Raw genomic sequence first — 27,420 nt, 5'->3', positions numbered from 1 at the left:
ATGTGAATGTCTTTGGCTGATTTTGTCCAAGTACGTGTTAAGATGTAACAGCTGAACGTTACTGGGGCTATTTTGTAATGGAGTTCACAAAAACCGTATGAGAACTTTTTCACATAGAATATTCACAGTTTGGCAGCTAGCTTTTTGTACTTAGTAATTTCAGCATTTCCAGACTAATAATGTAATTGGAGCATCGCTTTCTTCTGCTCCCCAAAATTATCCAAAGCAGTTTGCTGGCTACAGTGCTACTATGTGGAAGGGCTGATGAAATGAAAAGTAAAACTGTTCTGGTCTCTGATTCTAGATCTCCGGCTTCTGTGGGAAAATCCATCCGCAGGCAAGTTACTGTTGATACATGTAAGTTTCCCGGGTTTTCTCTTTCAACAAATGTCTGTGGTCGTCTTCTTCTACATGCCCGATAGGTTTTTTAAAACTATTTCAGTTGGAGAATATATGTAATCCTTTCTTTAGGTGTAGGAATAGTTTTTAATCTGTGAGCCAACATATATTTAAAGTGTAAATTGCTGTGTTAACAGTTGCTGCTTATCACCAGGTAGATGGTTTTGTTTTGTTCTTGTTTTTTTTTTTTTTTTTTTTTTTTAGATATTTGTTTACTTTTTGGATGTTGTATTCCGTTTTACAATGTTTCTTTGGTGCACAGTTGAACTCATCTAAAGCCTGGTAAACGCATCCAATTTTTGTGTAGGAAAGCTCTCATGCTATATAGAAGTGGTGAAATTGACCAATTCATCTTTTAGCATCCAAATAAAGTAAAACTTTGACTGCAGGGCTGAAATTTTTCCGCCTCTGAGGAAGTGTACCTTCTACAGCCTGACAGGCTAGGGAGGGTATGCAGAGTGGTGCAGGGAGCTTTTATTGTTATCTGTTCCAGACACTGGACCGGCATCCTCTCTTCCTCCATCCGTGGCCCCTGGGGGTGGAAGAGGGGTGATGGATTTCTATTACCTCTCCTCAACCAATGGGCGGTGCTACACCTTTGACACTATCCTGTGAGCCCCGATCACTTGTAATAACATAATCGGAAGTCAAAAGAGGATGTCAGGAGTGTATTGCCGCGGGTGGAGGAAGAGGAGAAGCTGGTCACACGTCCGAGATTAACATGAGTGCAGCATCTTCAAACTAAATATCTTGTTTGAAGATGCTAACGGGTTAATGGCCGATCAGAATGGAATGTGTGTATTAGGCTTAATTCCTGTCACCTACTGAGATGCTAGACAGACTTCTCCACTGACCTGATTGGCATCAGTGATCTGGGTGGCTAGTGTACTGCAGAGCACAGCTATGTGCACATGTAGGATTTTCACCCATTTGGGTTTATGTAGAATCTTGCCCACATGGGTAATTTCTCCTAGTGGAAGAATGAAGAAGTAGGCATTGCAATGCAGTCACATATGGATGAATGAGCTAAGGTTGCTTCCACATGGGAGGCTTAAGGCCGTGATTTCTCTGTCTGTCAGCTTCTCCCGTGCACCAGCCAGTGGACTGCTAGTACTTGGCATGGGCAATGGAGATGTCTCCGTTGCATTGAGTCACATTTGTGTTGCGTAGGACAATATAATCACATTGCTAATGCGATGCAATTATTGTAATTTAGTATGTTAATTATATGTAGCTTGAAAATGGACCAGTCGAATTCCACCTTGGCGGGATTTGATTGGTGCATTTTCAAGCTACATAAATTTGCTTACAGAATTTGCATAATTCTGCATCAATTCAGAATTATTTGCATCTCATTGACCATTCCTGCTAACTAGTAGAAATGGCTAATGTGATGCTAATAATTTTGAGTTCATGCAAAATTATGCAATTTTTTGTTCAAATGTATGCAGCTTGAAAATCGCAACTCATTGACCATTTCTAAACCTGACTAGGGCTCTTTTTCGGCAGCATTGTTCTCTCCACTTAACCCAGCTGCTGCCTGATATCACACCTGTGTCGCTCCACTCTCTGGCCCTCTGCCCACGCTCCATAGAGCAACAGAATGTACTGCTTGCCTGATCCCCACCAGGTGACATGCCTTGTACTTTTAAGAACTGTGATGTTTCCTGTGGCTTTTTAAATTCTTTTTACCCTCCCACCCCACAAGTGTGACCAAATGTAACACAAATGATTAGCGTGATACTGCTACACAAAGCTTTAGGACGCGTCTATACACTAATCCTGCCTATTGCACTAATTAACTACATAGCATAAAGAGAGGTTTATACTGAGTGTGTAATGTCACAGGAAACATAGGCCCCACTCACGTAAGGAGAACTCTACAGTTAAACCCTGGGGGAGCATACACCGCGTGGCCACTATTTGTAACTTGAATAAGTCCACTACCACCCCCACACCACTATTTGCAATTCGAAGAATAAAGAAGACTAAGAGCTAATTAGTCACTGGTGATCCAGCAATTCAACGTAGGACAGCTGTACATGGTAGATTCTCAGCTGACATCTTGCAGACCGATCATCTCAGCTGTACAAGCCTCTCAACTTAGAGCTGTGGAGTTGGTACAAAAATCATAAGACTCCGACTCCTCAGTTTATGAAACCTCTGACTCCAAATCCAGGCACCCAAATTTTCTCTGACTCCTCGACTCCGGCTCCTTAGTATAATACTTACCAGGGCTGTGGAGTTGGTACAAAATCACCTGACTGGGACTCCTCAGTTTATTGAAACCTCCGACTCCAGATAAACAAAATTGTTTCGAATCTGACTCCTTGACTCTGCTTCCACGGCCCTGGTTTTAATACAGTATTCTTAGGCGCAAAATCCTTGTTTCACCCATAAAGGCAACTTTTGGACACCAATTTCGGATTTATTATATGTGATATCTAGAACAGTACCTGCAACTGGCCTTTGAACAGATCAGCATCTCTTGAAACAAGACAGAAGGGCGCTTTGTTTCTGCTTTATTACTTGTGATTTTGCCCAACAGACTGAAGTTTAAACTTTGAGTGTCAATGCCTGCAAATATTTTACTGAATAGGAAATAAAACCTGAAGAACCCAGTGTGTGTCACCTGTTTTTAATATATGAGTAGTATTGGTTAGTTCTGTTTGTGCTGAGTGTTAAACATGTTAGCTGCATGATATGTATATGAACTGAAGCCCACCCAATTCCACAGCATTCATTCGTGACCATCCAATGTTTGAGACTATTTAACATTTCACCATGTAGTGTTGTGTTTATATGAACTGTGAAACTTGACTTAAACACATGCCTGTAAAATAAATATCAGAGACTCCTAATTGTCATGAAACGGGATCATTAGGTAGATATGTAGTTTAAAGTCTGGGAAGTTCAGCCATTCACTTCCAAAGACCGGGTGGCTTCTGTTCTTTTTCCGTATCGGATCACATCGAGCTGGTGCAGCCAGAGGTATCTTAGATGTTGAGCAGTCAGTGATGTCGGCACAAAATGGACACAGGACAAAATAATGAGCTGCTGAATACATGTGGCTAATATTCAACTGTGGGTTCATGAAAGCGACTCATAAATAGTGTTTTGTTCTCAAACATAGAAAAAGAAATGTAAAAAATATGTAGCGGTTTAATCGTAGTAGAATCTCTGCACTGCTTCCCTGATACAACGTTACACTTTGAAGAAAATCCTAAAAGAAAATAACTTCAGGGTGGTCATGTAAAATGGATTAGATGAAACCTTAACTGCAACGTTCAAATTCAGAAGGTGTTAACCTTGGCTGCGGGAGTATCATAAAAAGCAATATCTCAAGGTACCCATCAGATGAATAACAGTTGTTTGTAAAGGCTTTGGCACCACAGTGCTTATTTGGCAGTGACAGACATGAAGAAAGGTCATTGTACTGACACTGGTGTTTGTGATGTAGAGAAAGGGAAATTCAGTATGGAAATAGGTGTTGATATTGAGATGTGAATGAAAAGAACCAAAACCAGCTGGATAGGTTAATAATTATAATCCTAACATTTGTGTAGCGCTTTTCTCCTGTTGGACTCAAAGCCCTCAAGAGCTGCAGCCACTTTGCTGAAGGGGCCACCCTGCAGTGTTAGGACGTCTTGCCCAAGGACTTCTTACTGAATTGGTATTGGGTACTAACCTTAGCCAGGATTCGAACCCTGGGTGCCCATTTCAAACGCAGAGCCCTTAACCAGTACACTTTGTTTGGTTGCACATACAAAAGCAAAATCTCAAACTCACCCAAACGGTGAGAACAGCACATGCACTAGCAGCCTATATCCCAGGTATTTTTTCCTACCCGCTCAATGCCTACCTAACAGAAATGAGGGCTCTCAGGAGACTCACAGATGTTCCAGGGATGATTGCACATTGGGGATTACAGTGGAGGCTCCGCTATCTTCTGGAGGAGCCTAGGTCTCTTACATTCACTTCTAGAAGGGGATACTGGCAAGGTGCTTTTGTCAGTCACCCGTTCTGTCGTAATTTAAATAGAGGTTCATTCCTAGACATTAACTATCCCAATCTGTCATTTGGCTGGGGTGTGACAGTGATAGTTCTTGATTACCGGTTCAGGTGTACTGAGATGCTCTTGCTACAGCTGATGAACAGCCTGTTCTTCTTTATGGAGAGAGGAGGGCGAGAGGTGGACAAGTGAGTGGTGCCCTGCATAGGGAAGAACAATAGAGATACGTAAGATCCTCGGGGTATTCATGGCGGCGGAGCGCCGAGACCCACGCTGAGGTGCAAGCCTCTCTGTCTCGGCAGACCGCTGACGTCACTGGAGCGCATGTTGCTCAGCTCCCATTGGATAGGCGGCAGACGCGCTCTCAGTACGCGCTCTGCCGCTGTAAACAATAGCTGTGTGCGTGTATGGCATGTCAGCTGACCTGCTGACATGCCGCAATGTCATTGGTTACTTTGGATGCTTTTGCTTTCTGATTGGCTAGTCCTTGTATTCAACTCAGGTGAGTGCCCCCAGACATCGCCCATGATAGCATTTCGCTTTTGCTAGTTGCTGGGTATGCGCTCACAAATATTGGATTACCTGTTGCCGACTCTGCCTTGTATCTTTGACCACGCTTATTGGATTACCCGTTGCCGACTCTGCTGTGTACCTGGACTTTGCCTGTCTGATGCCTGGACCAACACTGGCTACACTGACCACATTGACCACATTACCTCTTAGTGCCAGAACTGCATCCAATTCTACCTTCTAACAACCACCTGACTCTCATCTGGATTGCTTTATCTTCCAGGCTTCAGGTGACTATCATACCTGTTTATACAGTGCCTTGCATTGTACCTTAGGTTCTGTTTGGTGGATACTATCTGTCAGTCTATATGCTATATCTACCTGCAGGGTTATTGTAGTTCTGTGTTAGGTAGGAGTTTTGTGCAGGTGTTACGGGCTGGGCTATAGGTCAGTCATATGGGCATACAGCCTGACCTATATTCATTGACCAGACAAGCCTGACAAGATGATGTGCATGTTCTCTGAGATCCGTAATCAATGTTGTAAGACAGGTGTACTGACACTAGATTCCACACAACTCAATCACAAATGATCATCTGTAACAGTGCTACAGCAAAGAGAGTCTAACGGTCGTACATACTTTAACCGGTTCAGCACCGCAGTCCGAAAATCTCATGCATCCGAGCAACGTTCACCTCCCATTCATTCGCCTATAACTTTATTGCTACTTATCACAATGAATTGATCTATATCTTGTTTTTTCCGCCACTAATTAGGCTTTCTTTGGGTAGTACATTTTGCTAAGAATAATTTTTTCGAAATCTATTTTAACAGGAAGATTAAGAAAGAAATGAAAAAAATTCATTATTTCTCAGTTTTTGGCCATTTTAGTTTGAAATTAATATACGCTACCATAATTAAAACTCATGTATTTTATTTGCCCATCTGTCCCGGTTATTACACCGTTTAAACGATGTCCCTATCACAATTTATGGTGCCGATATTTCATTTAGAAATAAAGGTGCATTTTTTCAATTTGCGTCCATCACTATTTATAAGCTTATAATTTGAAATAATAACATATTCTCTTGACATGCATATTTAAAAAGTTCAGACCCTTGGGTAACTATTTATGTTGTTTTTGTTTTTTTTGTTTTTTCATTTTTAATAAAAAAAAAAGTGTATGTGGGTAATTTTTGGTGTGGGAGGGAAACTGCTAATTTTAAATGTAAAATAATATTTTTTTTTTTTTATTAAAAATGTATGTGGGTGCAGATTACTATTTGGCCACAAGATGGCCACAGTGAAAAGTCCTGGATGCGAACGATCTCGCATCCAGGAACTAAAATGCTGGGGAGAAGTTTCCTGGGGGCAGAAATACAGCGCTCTCTGGAGAGAAAGCGTCGGTATTTCTGCGGGGAAGTTAGATCGGTGAATGGGAATTATATTCCCATTCACTGAACGGGGGGCTAGCAGCGGGAGCGTGCCCAATTGTGCGCACCAGCCGGCGGCAGCAGCAGTGCCTATCTGAACGAGGAAGCTCGTCCAGATAGGCTGAACTGGTTAAAGAGGAACTGTTGCGAAAATTTTCAAATTTAAAACACATACAAATACGACGTTCATTTCTTCCAATGTAAAATGAGCCTTAAATTACTTCTCTCCTATGATGCTGTCACTTACAGTAGGTAGTAGAAATCTGACATTACAGACAGATTTTGGGCTAGTCCATCTCTCCATAGGGGATTCGCAGCATGGCCTTTATTCTTTATAAAGACATTCCCTGAAAAAGATTTATACAAAAGATGCTGGCCAGCCTCCCTGCTCGCTGCACACTTTTGTGGCAGTTGGACGGAGTAACTGACATTCACTAAGTGCTTTAAAAAAAAAAAAAAAAAACCTGAGAACCCCTCCCCCCTCCCATGAGAAGATGTGCTAATCCAAAATCTGTAAGTAATATCAGATTTCTACTTCTTACTGTGACAGCAACATAGTAGAAAAGTAATTTATGGCTCATTTTACTCTGGAAGAAACGTACTTCTTATTTGTATATGTTTACATGTATTAAAAATGTTAAGATTTTTGCAACAGATGTCCTTTAAGCATCTGTGAGATAATGCTGATACACAGGAAGCAAATGGACTGTGTAGAGGACAGCCACTGCTGACAATTGAGGGAATTGGAAAAGTAGGAAGTGAGAATACTTGAGTAATGGGACAGCACAGAAACAGTCTAAAAGTATGCAAATAATCTTGCCTCAGAGAAAAAGATGGAAATATTTTTTGTTTAAAAAAAAAAAAAGTCATCCTAGGCTCAGGTACCTGACTTAACCACTTCCCGACCGCCCCCAGCTGATGGGCGGCGGCAAAATCCGGGCCCAAACGACCGCAATACGCCCATCGGCGGGGGCGGCTGCGGGAGTGGCTATGCGGCGATCGTGTCATTCGTGACGCGATCAGCCGCCGGGGACTGGCTCCGCCCACTGTTCGCTGTAACCCGCCGGCCGTTCGGAAGCGCCGGCGGGTTACTAGCACCCGGATCGCCGCTGCACGTATGTATAATAGGCTTTGTAATGTATACAAAGCCTATTATACTGGCTGCCTCCTGCCCTGGTGGTCCCAGTGTCCGAGGGACCACCAGGGCAGGCTGCAGCCACCCTAGTCTGCACCCAAGCACACTGATTTCCCCCCCCCCTGCCCCCTGATCGCCCACAGCACCCCTCAGACCCCCCCCTGCCCACCCCCCAGACCCCCGTTTGCACCCAATCACCCCCCTAATCACCCATCAATCACTCCCTGTCACTATCTGTCAATGCTATTTTTTTTTTAGTCCCTAATCTGCCCCCTACTCCCTCCTGATCACCCCCCCAGCCCCCCCCCCGTGTACTGTATGCATCTATCCCCCCTGATCACCTGTCAATCACTCCCTGTCACTGCTACCCATCAATCAGCCCCTAACCTGCCCCTTGCGGGCAATCTGATCACCCACCCACACCAATAGATCGCCCGCAGATCCGACATCAGATCACCTCCCAAGTGCAGTGTTTACATCTCTTCTCTCCTCTAAACACCCACTAATTACCCATCAATCACCCCCTATCACCATCTGTCACTGTTACCCATCAGATTAGACCCTAATCTGCCCCTTGCGGGCACCCAGTCACCCGCCCACACGCTCGGATTTCCCTCAGACCCCCCCTTATCAATTCGCCAGTGCAATATTTACATCTGTTATTCCCTGTAATAACCCACTGATCACCTGTCAATCACCTATCAATCACCCCCTGTCACTGCCACCCATCAATCACCCCCTGTCACTGCCACCCATCGATCAGCCCCTAACCTGCCCCTTGCGGGCAATCTGATCACCCACCCACACGCTCAGATTGCCCTCAGACCCCAGCCCTGATCACCTCGCTAGTGCATTGCTTGCATCTATTTCCCCCCTCTAATCACACCTTGAGACACCCATCAATCACCTCCTGTCACCCCCTAGCACACCTACCCATCAGATCAGGCCCTAATTTTCCCCGTGTGGGCTCCTGATCACTCGGCCAAACCCTCAGATCCCCCTCAGACCCCCTTCCGATCACCTCCCCAGTGCATTGATTGCATCTATTTCCCCCTCTAACCGCCCCCTGAGACACCCATCAATCACCTCCTGTCACCCCCCTAGCACTCCTATCCATCAGATCAGGCCCAAAACATCCTGTCATCTAAGAGGCCACCCTGCTTATGACCAGTTCCACAAAATTTGCCCCCTCATAGACCACCTATGAGGGGTCATCAAAATTTGCAGATGCTTATACCCCTGAACAGTCATTTTGAGAAATTTGGTTTCCAGACTACTCACAGTTTTGGGCCCGTAAAATGCCAGGGCAGTATAGGAACCCCACAAGTGACCCCATTTTAGAAAGAAGACACCCCAAGGTATTCTGTTAGGTGTATGATGAGTTCATAGAAGATTTTATTTTTTGTCACAAGTTAGCGGAAATTGGATTTTTATTGTTTTTTTCACAAAGTGTCATTTTTCACTAACTTGTGACAAAAAATAAAATCTTCTATGAACTCACCATACCCCTAACGGAATACCTTGGGGTGTCTTCTTTCTAAAATGGGGTCATTTGTGGGGTTCCTATACTGCCCTGGCATTTTAGGGGCCCTAAACCGTGAGGAGTAGTCTAGAAAACAAATGCCTCAAAATGACCTGTGAATAGGACGTTGGGCCCCTTGGCGCACCTAGGCTGCAAAAAAGTGTCACACATGTGGTATCGCCATACTCAGGAGAAGTAGTATAATGTGTTTTGTGGTGTATTTTTACACATACCCATGCTGGGTGGGAGAAATCTCTCTGTAAATGGACAATTGTGTGTAAAAAAAAATCAAAAATGTGTCATTTACAGAGATATTTCTCCCACCCAGCATGGTTATATGTAAAAATACACACCACAAAACACATTATACTACTTCTTCTGAGTACGGCGATACCACATGTGTGACACTTTTTTGCAGCCTAACTGTGGTAAGGGGCCCAAAGTCCAATGAGTACCTTTAGGATTTCACAGGTCATTTTGAGACATTTGGGTTCAAGACTACTCCTCACGGTTTAGGGCCCCTAAAATGCCAGGGCAGTATAGGAACCCCACAAGTGACCCCATTTTAGAAAGAAGACACCCCAAGGTATTCTGTTAGGTGTATGATGAGTTCATAGAAGATTTTATTTTTTGTCACAAGTTAGCGGAAATTGATATGTATTGTTTTTTTTTCACAAAGTGTCATTTTCCGCTAACTTGTGACAAAAAAAAAATCTTCTATGAACTCACCATCCTCCTAACGGAATATGCACAATAAGGGAAAGAGGCGCCCTGATTTGGATAAAAGCTTTTAAAACCAGTTTAAAAACGAAAAAGAAAAATGAGGTATCTTACCTCAATGACGAAATCTCTGTAAACTTACAAAAGATTTTTATTTGAGCACAGGCAACGCGTTTCGCGGGTCTGAGCCCGCTTCCTCAGGCCAATACAGTGCCAAATGACAGAAATCATGTAGCATAGGGAGGCTCATTTTTCTTTTTCGTTTTTAAACTGGTTTTAAAAGCTTTTATCCAAATCAGGGCGCCTCTTTCCCTTATTGTGCATAGTTATACCCCCGTACATGTTTGTCCGAGGGGTGGTGACAGAACACCCGTTGTTTTACCACGGTTAATGTTTTGTGCATCCTTTTTCATCTAAGAGAGCGACCGCAACCAGGTCCGTCCAGGACCACCCCGAGTGGAGTCGGGTTTATGGTCTCCACCTGCTTCCTGTGGTCGGTTGCCCCTTGCAACCCTCCTTTGTGAGTAGCCCTTTCAATCAATTGATTTCTCCACACACCTACTATTGACATACTGCACTATCGGGCTCCCTTTTTTGTCTCCTGTATCTTTTTTTTCCCATAGGGTGCCAAGACACCCCAACCACGATTCCTAACGGAATACCTTGGGGTGTCTTCTTTAAAATGGGGTAATTTGTGGGATTCCTATACTGTCCTGGCATTTTAGGGGCCCTAAACCGTGAGGAGTAGTCTTGAAACGAAATTTCTCAAAATGACCTGTGAAATCCTAAAGGTACTCATTGAACTTTGGGCCCCTTAGCGCAGTCAGGGTGCAAAAAAGTGCCACACATGTGGTATCGCCGTACTCAGGAGAAGTAGTTTAATGTGTTTTGGGGTGTATTTTTCCACATACCCATGCTGAGTGGGAGAAATATCTCTATAAATAGACAATTGTGTGTAAAAAAAATAAAACAATTGTCATTTACGGAGATATTTCTCCCACCCAGCATGGGTATGTGTAAAAATACACCCCAAAACACATTATACTACTTCTCCTGAGTACGGCAATACCACATGTGTGGCACTTTTTTGCAGCCTAACTGCGCTAAGGGGCCCAAAGTCCAAAGAGCATCTTTAGGCTTTACAGGGGTGCTTACAATTAGGCACCCCCCAAAATGCCAGGACAGTGAACACACCCCACAAATGACCCCATTTTGGAAAGTAGACACTTCAAGGTAATTAGAGAGGAGCATAGTGAGTCCGTGGCAGATTTAATTTTTTTTTTGTCGCAAGTTAGAAGAAATGGAAACTTTTTTTTTTTTTTTGTCACAAAGTGTCATTTTCCGCTAACTTGTGACAAAAAATAAAATCTTCTATGAACTCACCATGCCTCTCACTGAATACTTTGGGATGTCTTCTTTCCAAAATGGGGTCATTTGGGGGGTATTTGTACTATCCTGGAATTTTAGCCCCTCATGAAACCTGACAGGTGCGCAGAAAAGTCAGAGATGCTTGAAAATGGGAAAATTCACTTTTGGCACCATAGTTTGTAAACGCTATAACTTTTACCCAATCCAATAAATATACACTGAATGGTTTTTTTTTTTTATCAAAGACATGTAGCAGAATAACTTTCGCGCTCAAATGTATAGGAAATTTTACTTTATTTGAAAAATGTCAGCACAGCAAGTTAAAAAAGTCATTTTTTTGCCAAAATTCATGTCTTTTTTGATGAATATAATAAAAACTAAAACTCGCAGCAGCAATCAAATAGCAGCAAAAGAAAGCTGTATTAGTGACAAGAAAAGGAGCTAAAATTCCTTTAGGTGGTAGGTTGTATGACCGAGCAATAAACCGTGAAAGCTGCAGTGGTCTGAATGGAGAAAAAGGCTCTGGTCCTTAAGGGGCGAAAAGACTGTGATCCTCAAGTGGTTAAACGGATACTGTAGTTTTGTTTTATCTATTGAAAACATTTTCTTCCATAAGGACTGTGGCTTCTCATAATGTATTTCCAGTCTGGATCTTTTGTGTCTGCCTTTCAGAAATCCCAACAAAAATACTTTGAGTCTACACTTCATAGTGTATTTTATTAACACAAACTGAGGTAACGTTTCAAGACTGTCTGGATCTCTTTCTCAAGGCAATACATATGCAGGAAGATACAGAGAATGGCTGCCTCAACAGCAGCACATGATGCACTTGCAGGAAATGATTTGTATTCTGTCAGTTGCTCTTGAATATTCAGCATACTGATCATTCTGTTCAGGTTCGGGTCAATGTTCCCCTTCTGTGGATGCCCAAGAAGACAACAACTGTCTTCACAGAATCAATAAACTCTTTGGTGATGGTATTGTAGACTTGGTATTGTAGCCTTTACTTCAGGCTTCAAGCTCCCCCTAACGTTCTCCCACCACCGGCTTCTGTACTTTTCTGGTGATAAAATGATTTGTTTTCAGTTTGCAACCATCTAAAAGTGGCCACTTACCATCCCATTTCTAAAGAAAAATCATTTGAGTGATCAGTTAATTCAGATGGGAAGTGAAATCATTCACTACACCATCAACGAACCAATCTTTACTTCCTATCTATCACAACCGACAAGAAAAAAAATTTTGGTTTGACGAAAATCCAATCGGACGACTGTTTTTATAATTGTTCGTAATTGATTGTGCCCATTAACCTCCCTGGCGGTATGATAAATGCGGCTGCGCGGCCGCGGGAGGGTTTTTTTCAATTTATTTTTTTTTAAGCATGTAGCTAGCCTAGCGCTAGCTACATTCTTCCCCCCTCCCTGCGGCACCCCCCCCCCCCCCCCCCCCCCCGTACCTACCGATCGCCGCGGGACTTCCTTGAGCGCTTCCCCCTGTCGCCATGGCAACGAACGGAGTGACGTCACAGGGAATCCCGATCCACCCCATAGAGCAGCCTGGCCACGATTGACCAGGCTGCGCAAGGGGTATGCGGGGGGGGCCTGTTTCCGCGGCGGGTAGCGGCGCGGCGGGCGGCGGCGATCAGACCAAACACGCAGCTAGCAAAGTGCTAGCTGCGTGTTTGAAAAAAATTTATGTAAATCGGCCCAGCAGGGCCTGAGCGACACCCTCCAGCGGCTTACCCCGTGTCACACACGGGGTTACCGCCAAGGAGGTTAACGGAGAGTATTTACAACCAATCCGATCAAAATTTCTGATCGCTCGAATGATTTTTTTGCTAGGTCTAGGTGAGGAGAGCCACTTAAGGGAAATTTAGAGGTATGGGATGAAAAATTATGGATACAGTACCTACTCCAGGAAATTTATATATTTAGTATAGTGTAAAAAAAAGTGTTAGATCTGCTCATGTGCTTTGATTGCTGTCCACATGTGGTAGACTTTTCCTCTCTCAGGAAATTAGTACATTTTCTCCAGCAGGACTTGAAGCCTTGGCCCTCTCTATCTGTAGAACGCAGAACAAATAAAATGCATGTAGAGATAGGCAATTCTTTTCATCTTTCTGTAAAACAAAACAAAAAATTGAAGTGGGGGCTGGGTCAGAAATCTGCATCATAAAGCTATTGGTTAACCAGTACGTTGATTAATCAAGCTGTCAGTTACTTAATCAGCAAGTTATGAAACAGATTAGTGGCATACAAAAGTCTGGTTTAGCCCCCATTCGTTCCACTTCCTATAGAGAAAAAAAAATACAGTAAGTCAAATAAAAAGCGAGTCTCTGTTATGGATTATAACCTTCTATATGGACGTCAGTTGAGAAGCTCAAACATTAGGTGGTATCTGAAAATGTTTCCTTGCATGCTGACCATGGCTGTGGAGTTGGTACAAAAATCATCCGACTCCGACTCCTCAGTTTATGAAACCTCCAACTCTGACTCCAGGTACCCAAAATTGCTCCGACTCCTAGACTAATTCTTACCCGGGTTGTGGACTTGGTACCAAAAGCATCCGACTCCTCAGTTTATGAAACCACCGACTCCAACTCCAGGTACCCAAAATTGCTCCGACTCCTCGACTCCAATTCTGACTCTACTGGCCTGGTGCTGACTCCCAGAAAGTCTTATCCCCACATTATGAAAATACCAACTATACTCTATCTGCTTTTCTTGATGTGAGTAACTCCTCTTTGTTTATGAATGAAGCCCCAGATACCTATATTGGGGAAGGCGCAGTACTTGTGCTGGGCACGTCACTGACCAGCTGAATCAGAGTCTACTTCAAGCACGGACAGGCAGCTGCATGCTGCATTTGATGCTTTACCACTTTTCTGTGGAAGTGCCAATCTTCCAGTTCCCTGTACTTTGGCTGCTTTCCTGACACTGTGTTTATTTTTCTGGACCCTTAAAGTTTATGTTGGAAACACCTGGGTTTGTTTACTTTGATTAGCGCTAAAATTGGCTACACATTTGTATTTGCTTATCAGGTTTGGGTACAGGCTGATTGAAAAGCCACAGAAACTTCCTGGAAAAAAGGGAGGAGAGGGGGTCACTTCATAATAAATTAGTGTATTGCACACTAGATGAGACCTAGCTATAAATTATATAGTAAATGACATTTAGCTCTGGCTTTTCGAGTTCTAACTTAAATTATGAGTTCCTCTTAAATGATTGCGAATATATATATCAGTAGTGTAAGCAAGAGAAGGCATACTATCATGGAACAAACTGATTCTATGTAGTTTTACTTCTTTCTCAGTAAAGAACCACTTCCACTACTTCTGAGGTGAGTATCCATGTGCCAGCAGATAACTGCTGGTTTTAGTTATGAGGAATGGGCATGGACATTACACCAGTACTGTTATTTCTTGCATTGGATCCGATCTGGCAGTTTGAAGTCCAAGCCAGGTGCTCTCACATTTGTTTGCTTAGTTACTTAGCAGCAGCGCCACCAGACATTAATCTTATGAGCATCTCCTTATATTTCTCTAATAAGCCTTGCTGTACTGATGCAATTTTCCAGTTTTACTTTCACTATGACACCCATAGTGACACTTGGGACCAGTTCTTCAGTAGACTTTCAGCCAACTACAAAAGTGGCTCTGCTTAGGCTGGGCTCACTGAAATAAGACCTCTAGCACATTAATAGTTTACTGTTAGCTGATTGATGATTTACAACACCTATTTCCTGTTAACGCATGCAGACACATGATTTGTACCACTGTATGAGAATGCTGGTACATGTAGTCTAGCTTTTGTAGTTTTTTGCACTTTTTGGGCTCGATTCACAAAGCGGTGATAACCCAGTTAAAGACTTTAGGCGTGATAACCATTTTTATCATGCCTAAACTGAGTTTTTAGGCATGATAAGTTTAGGCATGATAAGTTTAGATCGCGCGCAAAACTCCCGCACGCAAAGCAGCGCCATTAAACTCTATGCAAAGTGCACCAGACTTTGCTAGCGCAAAACTTTTTTGATCAGCTGTGCACTGCGGTGCTAACCCAGTTGGTGCTTAAACTTATCACGCCTAAAAACTTATCACGCCTAAACACTTATCACGCCTAAACTTATCATGCCTAAACTGAGTTTAGGCGTGATAAAGGGCTTTTCCACTAGCGTGCTAACTGTTAGCACCGCTTTGTGAATCAGGCCCATTGTGTGACATGATCACACCAGTTCACCCACCCACTAGCTGAATTTGGTTAGGAGGGAAAATTAGCTGTGTGCAGTTTGCCAAACACATTTGGCTTCTACAACAGTTATTCTGTTCAACACTGCTCAACCTGATTGCTATTAAATTGTGCGTTTGTTTGTGCTTTAAAGGGGAACTTCAGCCTAAACAAACATGCTGTCATTAAGTTACATTAGTTATATTAATTAAAATAGATAGGTAATATAATCTCTTACCCACCCAGTTTTAAAATAACAGGCAAATGTTTGTGGTTTCATGGGGGCAGCCATCTTTTTGGTTGATAGGACGTGACAGGGAGCATGAGACACAGTTCCAACTGTCCAAGTGTCCTGATCACCCCTCCCAGCTGCGCGCTAGGCTTCAAATCTCAAATTAAAAAAAAAAAGCATTAAAACAGCAGAACGAGAACAACAAAATCAGAAATCCTATCATGCTTTGCACAGCATCAGGAAAAATGCCCAGGAAGTTTTCTTCTGTGTAGCTAAAAATGAGGCTTGGGTAAGAAAAACAAAGTTCTGATGCTGTGAAACTGTTAAAGAAACACCAAGCCTGTTCAATGCTGCTGAATAGATTTTTAGTCGATTATCACTGCTCATTTGTGGATGGGTAAAGAGTTGGGAAGATCAATAGTTCATATATTTTAGCTCTGGAGCACATAACAGGCTGCCATTTAGCAGAGACAATAAAATGTTAAATCTACTTTGCAAATGTTTAAATTTAGAATACAACAGGATTTCTAAAAAAAATAATAATAAAAAAATCATTTTTAGGAGTAGGAGGATAAATACAATTGTTTATCATCAGTTTTGTTTTTCTTTTCACCAATTTAAGTCTAGAGTAATTTAAATAATTAACCAATATGTTCTTTAAAATGTAATATTTGCTCAAGAAATATAAATAAAGCATGTTTCAACATGGAATACTATTAAGGGAATATAATTGGCAGGCCCCATTCTCTAGGGCTGCCCATCTGATTGGTGGATAATTGCATACAGTTTATAGTATCTTTGGAAAACCTTTGAAAGGTGTGATGTGCCTTTTGGGTGTATCTTCCTGAATGTAAATGTGGAAAAGAAATAACTGATTAGAGTTCATTCCAATTTTTGGGGAAAAATCTCTGTTTTGTAGATTAGTCCTAAGTTATGTCTCCAATTCTGCTGCTTTCACATGTAATTCTCTCCTTTGTCTTTCCAAGCTGGATTGAGATCTGGCACTGATGGACTTTCCAGGCTGGCATTTGTGTCACGGGATGTGCCTCTTAGAAGCATTGCCATGTGATTTATACACATTTAATTCTTCCTATATTAAACATCTTGATGTGGAATATATTTCTATTTTAGTTTTACTAGTTATAGGACTAAAAGTGTCTGTGCATTGAATGCAATTTGTCATAGAGATAGGAATGATCCTACAAATCATATTATGGATTGATGCTTGACCTGAGACAGAGAGATAAAGGTGACTTTTACTTACCTGGTGCTTCTTCCAGCTCTAGTCTGAGGTCCCTCAGTGTCCTTCTGGGTCCCCTCCATAGCACCGCTGTCACCCCAATTGCTACGGCACATGTGCTGTCCTGACCCTGTACCTCCTTAGTCGTGCTCCCATAGCCAGGAACATTTTGTTTATGCACAGTTCATAAAGACTTGCAACTGCACATGCATAAAATGCTCCTGCCTGCAGGAGCACAATTGAGAAGGTGAGTGGCCAGTACAGCGCATTTCCTTTTAAACAATGCAGAATTACTGGCTGTCCTGCTGATCATCTGCTTCTAATACTTTTAGCCATAGACCCTGAACAAGCATGCAGATCAAGTATTTCTGACTGAAGTCTGACTGGATTAACCGCATGCTTGTTTCAGTTGAGTGATCCAGACACGACTGAAGCGAGAAACAGCAGAACTGCCAGGCAGCTGTTACTGTTTAAAAGGAAATAAATATGTCCTCCATATTTCTCTCACTTTAGGTGTCATTTGATGTCCTATTGAACTTGCCTTAAAAAAAAAAAAAAAAAAGAACATTCTACTTACTTTACAGATATTTTTACAAGCCGTATTGCACTGCTATAGAGGTACTGTATTTGTAACTGCTCTGGAGTTCGGCATGTGTTCAGTTTAGTCATCTACCAGGCAGATATTGACAGTTCCGGAAAATTGGTAGTGAGAAATGATAATTCAGATGGATCACAACTAGCGAGGCCCTGTCTTTGGAATCACACCTTGAAAAATCCTCTTCCCCGCCTAATTCACTCCCCTTAAGAGGAGGAATTGTGAGGGTGAAAGGATGAAGTATCACAGTGAACTTGCTTCTTCCTGTCTGAAAAGGGATACTGTAGGGGGGTCGGGGGAAAATGAGTTGAACTTACCGGGGGCTTCTAATGGTCCCCCGCAGACATTCTGTGCCCGTGCAACCACTCCCCAATGCTCCGGCCCCGCCTTTTGTTCACTTCTGGAATTTCAGACTTTAAAGTCTGAAAACGACTGCGCCTGCGTTGCCGTGTCCTCGATCCCGCTGATGTCACCAGGAGCGTACTGCGCAGGCCCAGTATGGTCTGTGCCTGCGCAGTACGCTCCTGGTGACATCATCGGGATTGAGGACACGGCAATGCAGGCGCAGTGGTTTTCAGACTTTAAAGTCTGAAATTCCAGAAGTGAACCAGAGGCGGGACCGGAGCATTGGGGAGTAGCTGCGTGAGCACAGGATGTCTGCGGGAGACCATTAGAAGCCCTGGGTAAGTTCAACTCATTTTCCCCCGACCCCCTACAGTATTCCTTTAAGTCAAATTTTTAATTTATGTAATTATGGACACCGGGGGAAACAAAGAGAGGAACAAACACACAAAGGTATGTGGATCCAGCATGGCATTCCTCTGTGATTACCTCAGGTAGCTTTGCCTCAGATAGGTATCCTTTTAAGCAGCCCTGAAGTTACCTAAAATGAGCTACTAGCCTATAGAAAAGGAAGGCTCTAACCTCCAGGTTCAATACAGCTTCAGCCGTCCTCTGGCTGCCTTTGGAAGTAATCCTATACCCCAGTACTTCTGAAGACGAGTGACTCCTAATGCACACGTGGAAGTACGGGGACATGCAGTATGGATGGATCCGTTTTCCGATGCGCTACATGGCGCGAGTGCTTCTGAAACCTTTAGAGGACTCCCGAAGGTGGTAAATTTGACTGGGGGACAGCAGAAGAGTGAGGACACAGAGAGAAGATCGGAATGGCTGTATGAGATCCAGAGCCTTCTCTCTCTCTAAAGGTGAGTATATTCTTTTTTTAGATCGCATCTCGGTTGCTTTACAACTAGATGGCCTTCTGCTTTAAACAGACCCAACATTAAAATAGGTTTAGTTTTATCTGACCACATATCAATTTTAAAGCAGCCTTTCTTGTTGACTCTGAGCTTAAAAGGTCTAATATGTATTTGGAGTAGTGAGATCCTTCTAGCAGCTGTTGCTAGTTTCTTAAGCAGTGTGTTTGTGTGTGTGTGTGTGGGGGGGGGGGGGTCATTGCGGTGTCCTTTCAGCAGCTAGTTGTAGAGTCCTATGCCCGTGACGGATACCTGCAGAAAGCCTTTTGCTTGTTCCACCAGCTGCCCCATTCAGCCTAAGAAAATGTTTTATCCTGTGCCAAACAAGGCAGAAAAGCATTACTCCAATTGCTTGCAATGCAGTCATTTTAGTATTTTACCCTAGCACAAGTTAAAATAGTTAAATATGAATATATAATTTATAGGCCTGTAAAATGTATGGTGCACATTTGAAGTCCTTTTTTTGCTAGTACACATGGTGACTGTGGTCTTTAACAACTGCAGATGTTACTGTTCTTAGAAGAATTTTCTTCTAAGAAATCAGGTTTTGCTAGATAGAGTTTATTGTTCAGAGAATTGACTTAAATTTGTTTCTCTGTAGCCTCGCTTGGATCCTAAAAAAAAGCTATGTCTTAAGAACTATTTGTATTTTTTCACTATCGTTAAATTGTGTGAATCTGATGCAGAACATCTTTTGGGTTACTGTAATTTAAACCATGTTTATGAGCTGTTCGATCACATTGTGTATTTGCTTTAGCTGTAGTAGACAAAGATGCATAAGAATGTTTTATGCCTTTGAATGCTGATTTAATTAGCTAAATATCATTTTCTTGTGAAAGCAGTTGAATGGAAAGTCACTTTATAGTTATCATGCATTGTGGTTATCATACATCAGCTCTGTGCCTGATCAAAAACCGAAGTCAGACTTGAATCAATGGATAGCTAAATATTCCATGGTGTAACAGCACATGGCTTACATTCACATTGTGATACTTAGGCTAGAAGGCTTTTTACTCTGTTGATATGACAAGAAATACAACGTAAATGATTGTTTTTTTTGGTCCAGAAATTGGGCACTGTATAATTTGGTGTGAGGATTTGTGAACTATACTTTGTGGCTCATGATAAACTGGCACCTCTATACTATAGACTCAGTTTACCTACTTGCTGTTACACCTGAATGGGGATTTCTTCACTCATAACAGAAATCATTTTCAGAATGAAATCTATTGGAAATCTATTGACAATCGATCTAAATGTATTATTGCACCATTAGATCCAATGCAACTCTATGGGCCATCAATTGACCTAGATTTTTTCATCCTGTCAAATTGATCAAAATCGACCACAAATCGATCGATTGGATGATTTCAAAGAATCAATTTTTGATCCTATGGAATCGATCGATGTCTGAAATTGACAAGTATTTGGGCCCCTTTAGTCCTGTGTTTTAACCCTATGCATGCTGTTTTGCTTAAAAAAAAAAATTGTGGTAGTATATTATATGTTGTAAATAAACTTTTAGAGCAAAGAAGAAATGCTGGGTTTTAAACCACTTTATACCACTTTAACTTGTGTCCAGCGCTGCGTATGTTGGCGTTTTATGAATACAATAAATAAAATAAATGCGGTTAATTGAGACTTCCGGTTGCCTGAATTCTGGATAACTGGGACTTTGCTGTATACAGTTTGTAATTTAGTACTGTTTTTTTTTTTATCTAGGCCTATTTTTTAAGATTGACTCTGAAGCAACCAGAAACTACACTTATCCGGCATCAGCCAACCATCATTAGTGCCGGATAATGGGGGTTTTACTGTACATCTTCATCTCCACTAAGTTGCCACCTATCTTTGTGCTTTTGCTTCTTTAGTGTAGTTGAGTGTTTTAGATAAAGGGTGGGTATTAGGTCAATATTACTCTCGTTGTTAGTATAGAATCTTAATATTTCCTCATCAGTAAATCCTGTGTGGAAAGAAGGTGGCAGAATCTACTGCTACTGTCACCTGTCCTAACAACATGATAGGTGTAGTAAGTCAGCCTCCTGCAAGATGCTAAAGTCAGCAAACAGGCACAGTAAGCATGGTTACCTAAAAACTCTTTCTTAAAAAAACAAAGTGGCTGCTGGCTTTCTCAGCTGTTAACATGAAGTGCCACCTGTCACTGTCACTTGTGTAAAGCAATGTGCCTCGAAAGTCTCACTGCTGCCACCTGCTGCAATAACATAGTATGCATGGCATTTTTAGAGTCTAGTTGAGTAGTAGGCTCTCGGGTATGAAGAATTTGTCCAGTTCATAGTACGACTCCTTTCACTAGAGAGAAACTGAATGCTTGTGAACTTATTTCTTCAGCAGCTAGAGCAGCATACTACAACTGTAAAGGTTTCAAAATGGCGTGTGCGCTAACTTATCAGACATGTTTCACAGCTGCTCTTATTACAGAAATAAACAAACAAGTGAGTGATTAGTAGCGGGGCTATTTTGAAGCAATGATATGGTAGACCTGGCTTGCCTTGCAGTAAAAGGAATGAACACACAAGTTTTATTGCTTAGCTACCTCTAGATCTCTGCTGCAGCTGTCTTCCTTTGGGTGATGTGCTTTGTGATGAGCATGTATAGACTTTCTCAAATGCCAGTGCAGATAGCACTGTGAAGCCTAGCACTGTTTCCTCTCTCCTGATTTACTGTGCTTAATGATTCACATACAACCTCAGTGTTTATTTCATTGTAGTCTCATTATGTTTGTCTCAGATATTTTCGGCCAGTCATATAATGTACTCCTTGTTTTATTTTTACTCTGGACTAGGTCATTCCATCTTTTTAGTGTAGAATAGCTCATGGTGACCCAGAACTTCAAGGAAAGGGTAAGGGCCTCAAAGGGACAAAAACCCTCTTACCATAAAATCAGTGCAAAGTAGAAATATGTCTTCTTAAAACAGAAGTTATTTTCTATTAAATAGCTCCATGTGAGAAAGATCTCCCATGGATGCATCACTTCTGAAGGTGAAAACCATCCCTTTGTGTCCCTGAAAACCTATGTGGCGTACACATTTTACAAAGCCATACTAATGCAACATGAATACAACTGTTTTGGAGTTCTTGCTCTTTCTCAATGCATGGCATGGATTCATGTGGTGGGAGTTGTTCAATCAAACGTTAACGAATTCCCAGATAGCTATTGGCCAAGAACCTGTGTCAGATTACCAACCAAGCAATCAGATCAATTGATTGGGGCTGCAGGAGGTCAAGGAGGACCATACAGATTTATAGCCTCTGTTCATGTAGTCCTTAAAGGAAATCTAAAGCCTGAAAAAAGCATTTTAAAGCATGTTCACTTACCTGGGCCTTCTTGCAGTCCCCATGCAGTCATCCTATGTCTGGGCTGTCCTTCTGGGACCCTCCAGTCAGCCCCGGCAATGTGAGCACGATCAGGATGCGCATGCACAGGGCTGCGACTGGTCATGACCAGCGAGCTTTGAGGGGGTCGCCGCTGCTGACTGGAGGGTCCCGGAAGGACAGCGCAGGCACATGGGGACTTTTTTTTCCCCAGGCTTTAGGTATCCCTTTAAATAACTTTTACTGTGTAAACAATCAGGGTGTCTGCAGCAATGCTCTACTACAGAGATAAAAAAAAAAAATTATCCACACAGGCACACACAGTGTTACGCCAGACACAGGCTGGGGGCTGGAAATCCAGAAGATGACCCAGCACCATCAAGGTAATGTATAAAGCTCTTTTATTTAAGAATCAGAAAAAGAGGCAAATAACAACATGTACAAGCGGCCAATGCATCAATGGAGCTGTTATTTGCCTCTTTTGCTGAGGCTTAAATACAATAGTTTTATATATTACTTTGACAGTGTTGGGTCATCTTCTGGATTTCCACTTTGCTGCAATCCCTGGAGGGAAAGAATTGGGATCTGCAAGCACGTCGACCTGATCTGGTGGTTGCAACCTGCATCTTGGCTGTCTACAGGCTGGGGGCTTAAATGTGTCTGTGATCTCTCCATACAGGAATAGCTTGCTAGCAAGGGAAGATTGAAGTCTGCCCGGCAAATACATCTGTAGTTAACTTTTCTTCCATAATAGAACCATCATTTGGACAATCTGCTCTGCTCAAAAGCCTATACGGTCTGTGATGTTCACAGGTGGTTTTGGTAATTGCTGAACTGAATTTTTTTTTTTTTTTGTAACTCAATTTTTATTAATGGATTATACCAAACTAAGAAATATAACAACGTAGAAGAAGGAAAACAAGGTTCATAGATGGACTTATCACATAAAACAATGGAAAACCATAGCATCTATAATATGACATGCAACCCATCTCAAAGAAAAAGATCATGACCCAGTCTTATGTCTCTCCTCCCAAGTGGGGATATAACTGCTAAATAAACACTATCCTAAGTACAATGCTTAATGAACCTTAAAGAGAATCTGTACTCTAAAATTCTTACAATAAAAAGTATACCATTCTATTAATTATGTTCTCCTGGGCCCCTCTTTGCTGTTTCTGCCACTTCCTGCTGCAATCCTGGCTTGTAATTGCCAGTTTTAGGCAGTGTTTACAAACAAAAGACATGGCTGCTAACCAGCATGTGATAGGCTAAGAGAAGCTCAGTCTGTGTCTCATACAGAGCCTAGAGGGGGTGTATAACTTCTACATATCACAGCAGAGCAGCACATTCCTGCCTGAGCCGACAAAGCTGACAAAGGAAAGAAGATTAGATTATATAACAGGTAATACAGCCACTGTGCAACCAGGAACGGCTGCAGTAAGACGGACCACATTAGAACAGGTATAGGAACTTATAGGATAGAAGAAATAAGGCTGAAAATTTTGTTACAGAGTCTCTTTAATTTTATCACAGAAGTAATTATTTTTCATTGCCTCTGTTCTTTTAGTCCCTTAAAGCGGGCCTGAACCTTCTTCTTTCTGCTCTAAAAGATGCACAACAGCATAATACCCTTTAAACAAAAACATTTGTTACAGCTGATACAAATCCTAAAATACATGTGCACTGTTTCTACTTACTGATTCATGGAAGCCGACATATTCTCAACATCCTGTGCTTTCAAATGAGCTCATCTGCCATCTATGCCATGGTAGTGACGCAGGAGAGATCAAATTACACATTGTGATTAGACACAAATGAGGAGGAATGAAACGGGCTAAACTCTCTAAATACATACAGGGTACATTCAGGGGTGTCTGTGTCACTAGGCAACTATACATTTTTGCCTATAGCGCCGTGGGTGGAAGTGGGCGCTCTCTCGCCGCTCTATGCGTGTGGGTTTTTTTTTTTTTTTGCTTTCCGGTCCGCGCCGGCTGTGACAGGCAGCTCAGCCTCTGCCCGGTGCCGCCTACTGGTCCGCCCCCTTCCTCTCCTCCTTTCAGAGCGAGCAGCACGCACATTAGTTTATATGTGTGGTTCCGCCGCCTACTGGTCCGCCCCCCTCCCTCTCTGTGCAGAGCAAGCGGCCGCCACACGCTAGTTTTACACATCGGCGCCGCCCCTAACTCCGCCCCCGCCTGTCACACGTGCTTAAAGGCACCATGTGACCAGTGCTACCGCCGGCTGGCTACAGTACTGCGCAGTGCGCACAAACTATCTGCAGAGGTGACAGAGGCGACACCTCACAGTGAGTGCCCTCTGCTGCTCTTGACAATTTTTTTTGTATGCCCTCCTGGCTGGCCATGAATTCCCCCCCCCCCCCCCCCCCCCCCCCGCCCGCCCATATCACTTGGCAGGCAGTGGCTGGGATGGATATTAAATAATATATATATAGGCATATAGCAATACGATTATTTCCTGGTGAACGCTGGCCACATTACGATCATTTCCTGGTGAACGCTGGCCACATTACGATCATTTCCTGGTGAACGCTGGCCACATTACGATTATTTCCTGGTGAACGCTGGCCACATTACGATTATTTCCTGGTGAACGCTGGCCACATTACGATTATTTCCTGGTGAACGCTGGCCACATTATGATTATTTCCTGGTGAACGCTGGCCACATAAGATTTATTTCCTGGTGAACGCTGGCCACATAAGATTTATTTCCTGGTGAACGCTGGCCACATTACGATTATTTCCTGGTGAACGCTGGCCACATTACGATTATTTCCTGGTGAACGCTGGCCACATACAATTATTTCCTGGTGAACGCTGGCCACATTACGATTATTTCCTGGTGAATGCTGGCCACATTACGATTATTTCCTGGTGAATCATTGCTGCGTTATGGTTATTTTCTGGTGAAAGATTGCTGCATTACTTTTACTTTATGGTGAAATTGCTGTGTTACGATTATTTTACGGTGAAACATTGCTGCGTTACGATTATTTTCATCGCCGGGGGGGGGAGGGGCTCCACAGGTTTTCTCGCCTGGAGTGACAAAATGGCTAGAGACGCCCCTGGGTACATTTCTCCGTTTTCCTTCTGTCCTGTACAAGAGTTCAGGTCCACTTCAAGTAACTCTTTCAGTCTGTAAAAACCCAAGTTCTCTGCAGCAATGCTCTACTACAGAGATAATAAATTATACACACAGGTGCACACACACGCCCCCTTCCCTTTATGACATTTTGCTCTGCTCAAAAGCCTATGAGTTCTGTTTGAGATGTTCACAGTTGCTTTTGATCATTGCTAAACCAAGCCTTACTTTTATCACCCGAGTTGTAAAAAAAGATGGAAATGAAGGAATTGTGTAAAATGCTTTAGTTGCCTCACATTTTTGTGCAGTTGTTTTGTTCGCCCCACTGAATTAAAAGTGAAAGTCTGCACTTCAGCTACATCTGAGTTGCTTCGTTTAAAATTCATTGTGGCAATGTACAGAATAAAAATTAGAAAAGTGTTGTCTGTCCAAATATTTTTGGACCAAACTGTATGTTCATGATGGATCCGCAATACCTCTGCTTGCTTATCAAGACGTTGCTTGCATACCAAGTCAAACATTTCATAAATGTCTTTGCTTGTCTTGTGGTCCAAGGTTTTACTGTGTGTGTTAAATGTATGTATGTGTACACACAGGCGCTCGCTCGCTCAGCATATGTTGATAATTGTGTCTGTGAGCTCCACTTGTGTAATCTGTCATCTTTCCCCTGCTTTTGGGGTTTTAGTGGCTCAGGCATGTCAGGCCCTTAGCACAGCAAGGCACAAGTGCTATCTGTTCTGGGACTGCATACTGTGGAATGTCACCTCTTGAGTGACAAGAGCCAGTTGCTTCTAGCCACAGATGAACTTAGTGTGATCTGCGAATAGTCTTACTTTTTCCCTGCTATGTGAAAGAAGCCCTTCACTGCTTTCAAGGTAATATGAAAATGCTTTTGCACTGATGGTTTGCTGTCTGTAAGACAATAATTTAGTTGATTGTAGAGCCCTGGTTTATAGAATGTCAGTTACATTATATGTTGAATGCGTAGTTTGGTGTTGTACACAAAAGCAGCAGACTTCTGATCTGTAGCTGTAGTAATTTTATGGACAGTTATCGTTTCCATTGCTAAAGGAAAGGCTCCTTGTTTCAGAATCTTCTTGTGTTTCCAGTATTAAATATTAGCTGCCAAAGTAGCAGGTCTAAGTTTTAAACGGTTGCTCTTTTTACAACTGTTCATTAATAGCATTTGGCTTCCTTTTTGCTCCATGATTGATCACTAAACCATGTGCTACTCATGGGATCTTTAAGTTCCTACTTGTAGAAATGGATTCTCTGACATCCACGCATAGTAAAGCTGGCTACATCATTATCACATTGATTTATAAAGTACTATTACTATATGTAATGTTTAGGTATTGCATTACAAATGCAATACAAGTTTTGGCATTATTTCTCAGATTAAACTTGCTGTGTGTTCTTGTATTGTGGTGCAGAATCTGCAGTTTGTTACAAAACATGTGCTGCTTGTGTTTAACCACCTGCACTCACTTCAAAGTGAAGAGATTAAAATGTCTATGAACATTTATAGCATTGGTAAAAAGTTACTTTGGGTGATCTTGTCTTTGTAGTTTAAGAGCTAAGTTAACTTACAGCACAAGTATTCCAAATTATCTCCTGGACAATGACGTAACTATGTTCTTTTGCTGCTTTTGCTTCCCTAGAAAAGGAGGGGAATTTAGTGGGGGCCAGAAGGGTCTCTTGGTAGTAAAGAGTGCTGACCACTGACTGAACATTACTCCAGGTGGGAAAGGCTTGTGGTAAACTGAAGTGTCAGGAAGTGCCCCAAAAATTATATTCAAAAGTTAAAATAGATCTACAGGGTAAAAAGCAGCTACCTCACTGATGATGCGTGATAGATAAAATAATTTGCTTAAATAAAATACACTTGATGGCACGTTTTGCAGAACACTTCTTTCTTTCTCAGGACAATAGTAGTGTCTGGAGGGAATTGCAGTATGGCTTGGAGCACCTATGAGCTTATTATAGCTTCAAATCATACTGAACTTCCCCTCCAGACACGATAATTGACCTGAGGAAGAAGGCTGCAACCCGCAAAATGCGTTGCCATGTGTGTTTTATTCAAATTATTTTTTCAGTCATGTCATCAGTGAAGTGTTTTTTGGGGTGCCCTCTTCCACTTAAGTTTATCTCTATAGTGTATGCTTACTTCAATTCTCTTGTGACAAGTGGTCCAAGTGTGAAAGCTGCTGCTAAACTGAGGCACATGTAGTTGATATATTTATTAGTGTGTATCAGAAGAGTAATTTTAGTTTTGAAGTGGCTGTTTATTGTGGCTGTTAATAATTGGATCATAATCATTTAGTTACAATCCTAT

At 42.3% G+C, this 27,420-nt stretch overlaps 1 protein-coding gene across 5 annotated transcripts in view; it reads left to right on the top strand.

Annotated features, from left to right (window-relative positions):
* Nucleotides 1-27,420, top strand: part of AIMP1 (aminoacyl tRNA synthetase complex interacting multifunctional protein 1) — a 94,400-nt gene that overhangs the window by 5,711 nt on the left and 61,269 nt on the right. The window contains exon 2 of one of the 5 annotated variants that reach the window (XM_068270644.1): nucleotides 305-357. The exons of 1 other annotated variant lie outside the window; for it this stretch is intronic. In XM_068270644.1, coding sequence (XP_068126745.1) covers nucleotides 356-357 — 2 coding nt within the window. In that variant the 5' untranslated portion in view covers nucleotides 305-355. Of the gene's footprint in view, nucleotides 1-304; nucleotides 358-18,455; nucleotides 18,598-25,863; nucleotides 25,961-27,420 lie in introns of those variants that run through there. 3 more of the 5 variants (XM_068270682.1, XM_068270672.1, XM_068270655.1) reach the window with 3 other exon arrangements.

This window comes from Hyperolius riggenbachi, chromosome 1, assembly GCF_040937935.1.
Source record: "Hyperolius riggenbachi isolate aHypRig1 chromosome 1, aHypRig1.pri, whole genome shotgun sequence".
Classification (NCBI taxonomy): Eukaryota; Metazoa; Chordata; class Amphibia; order Anura; family Hyperoliidae; genus Hyperolius; species Hyperolius riggenbachi.
Note: the sequence above shows the minus strand (reverse complement) of the source record. Positions and strands in the feature narration are given on the sequence as shown.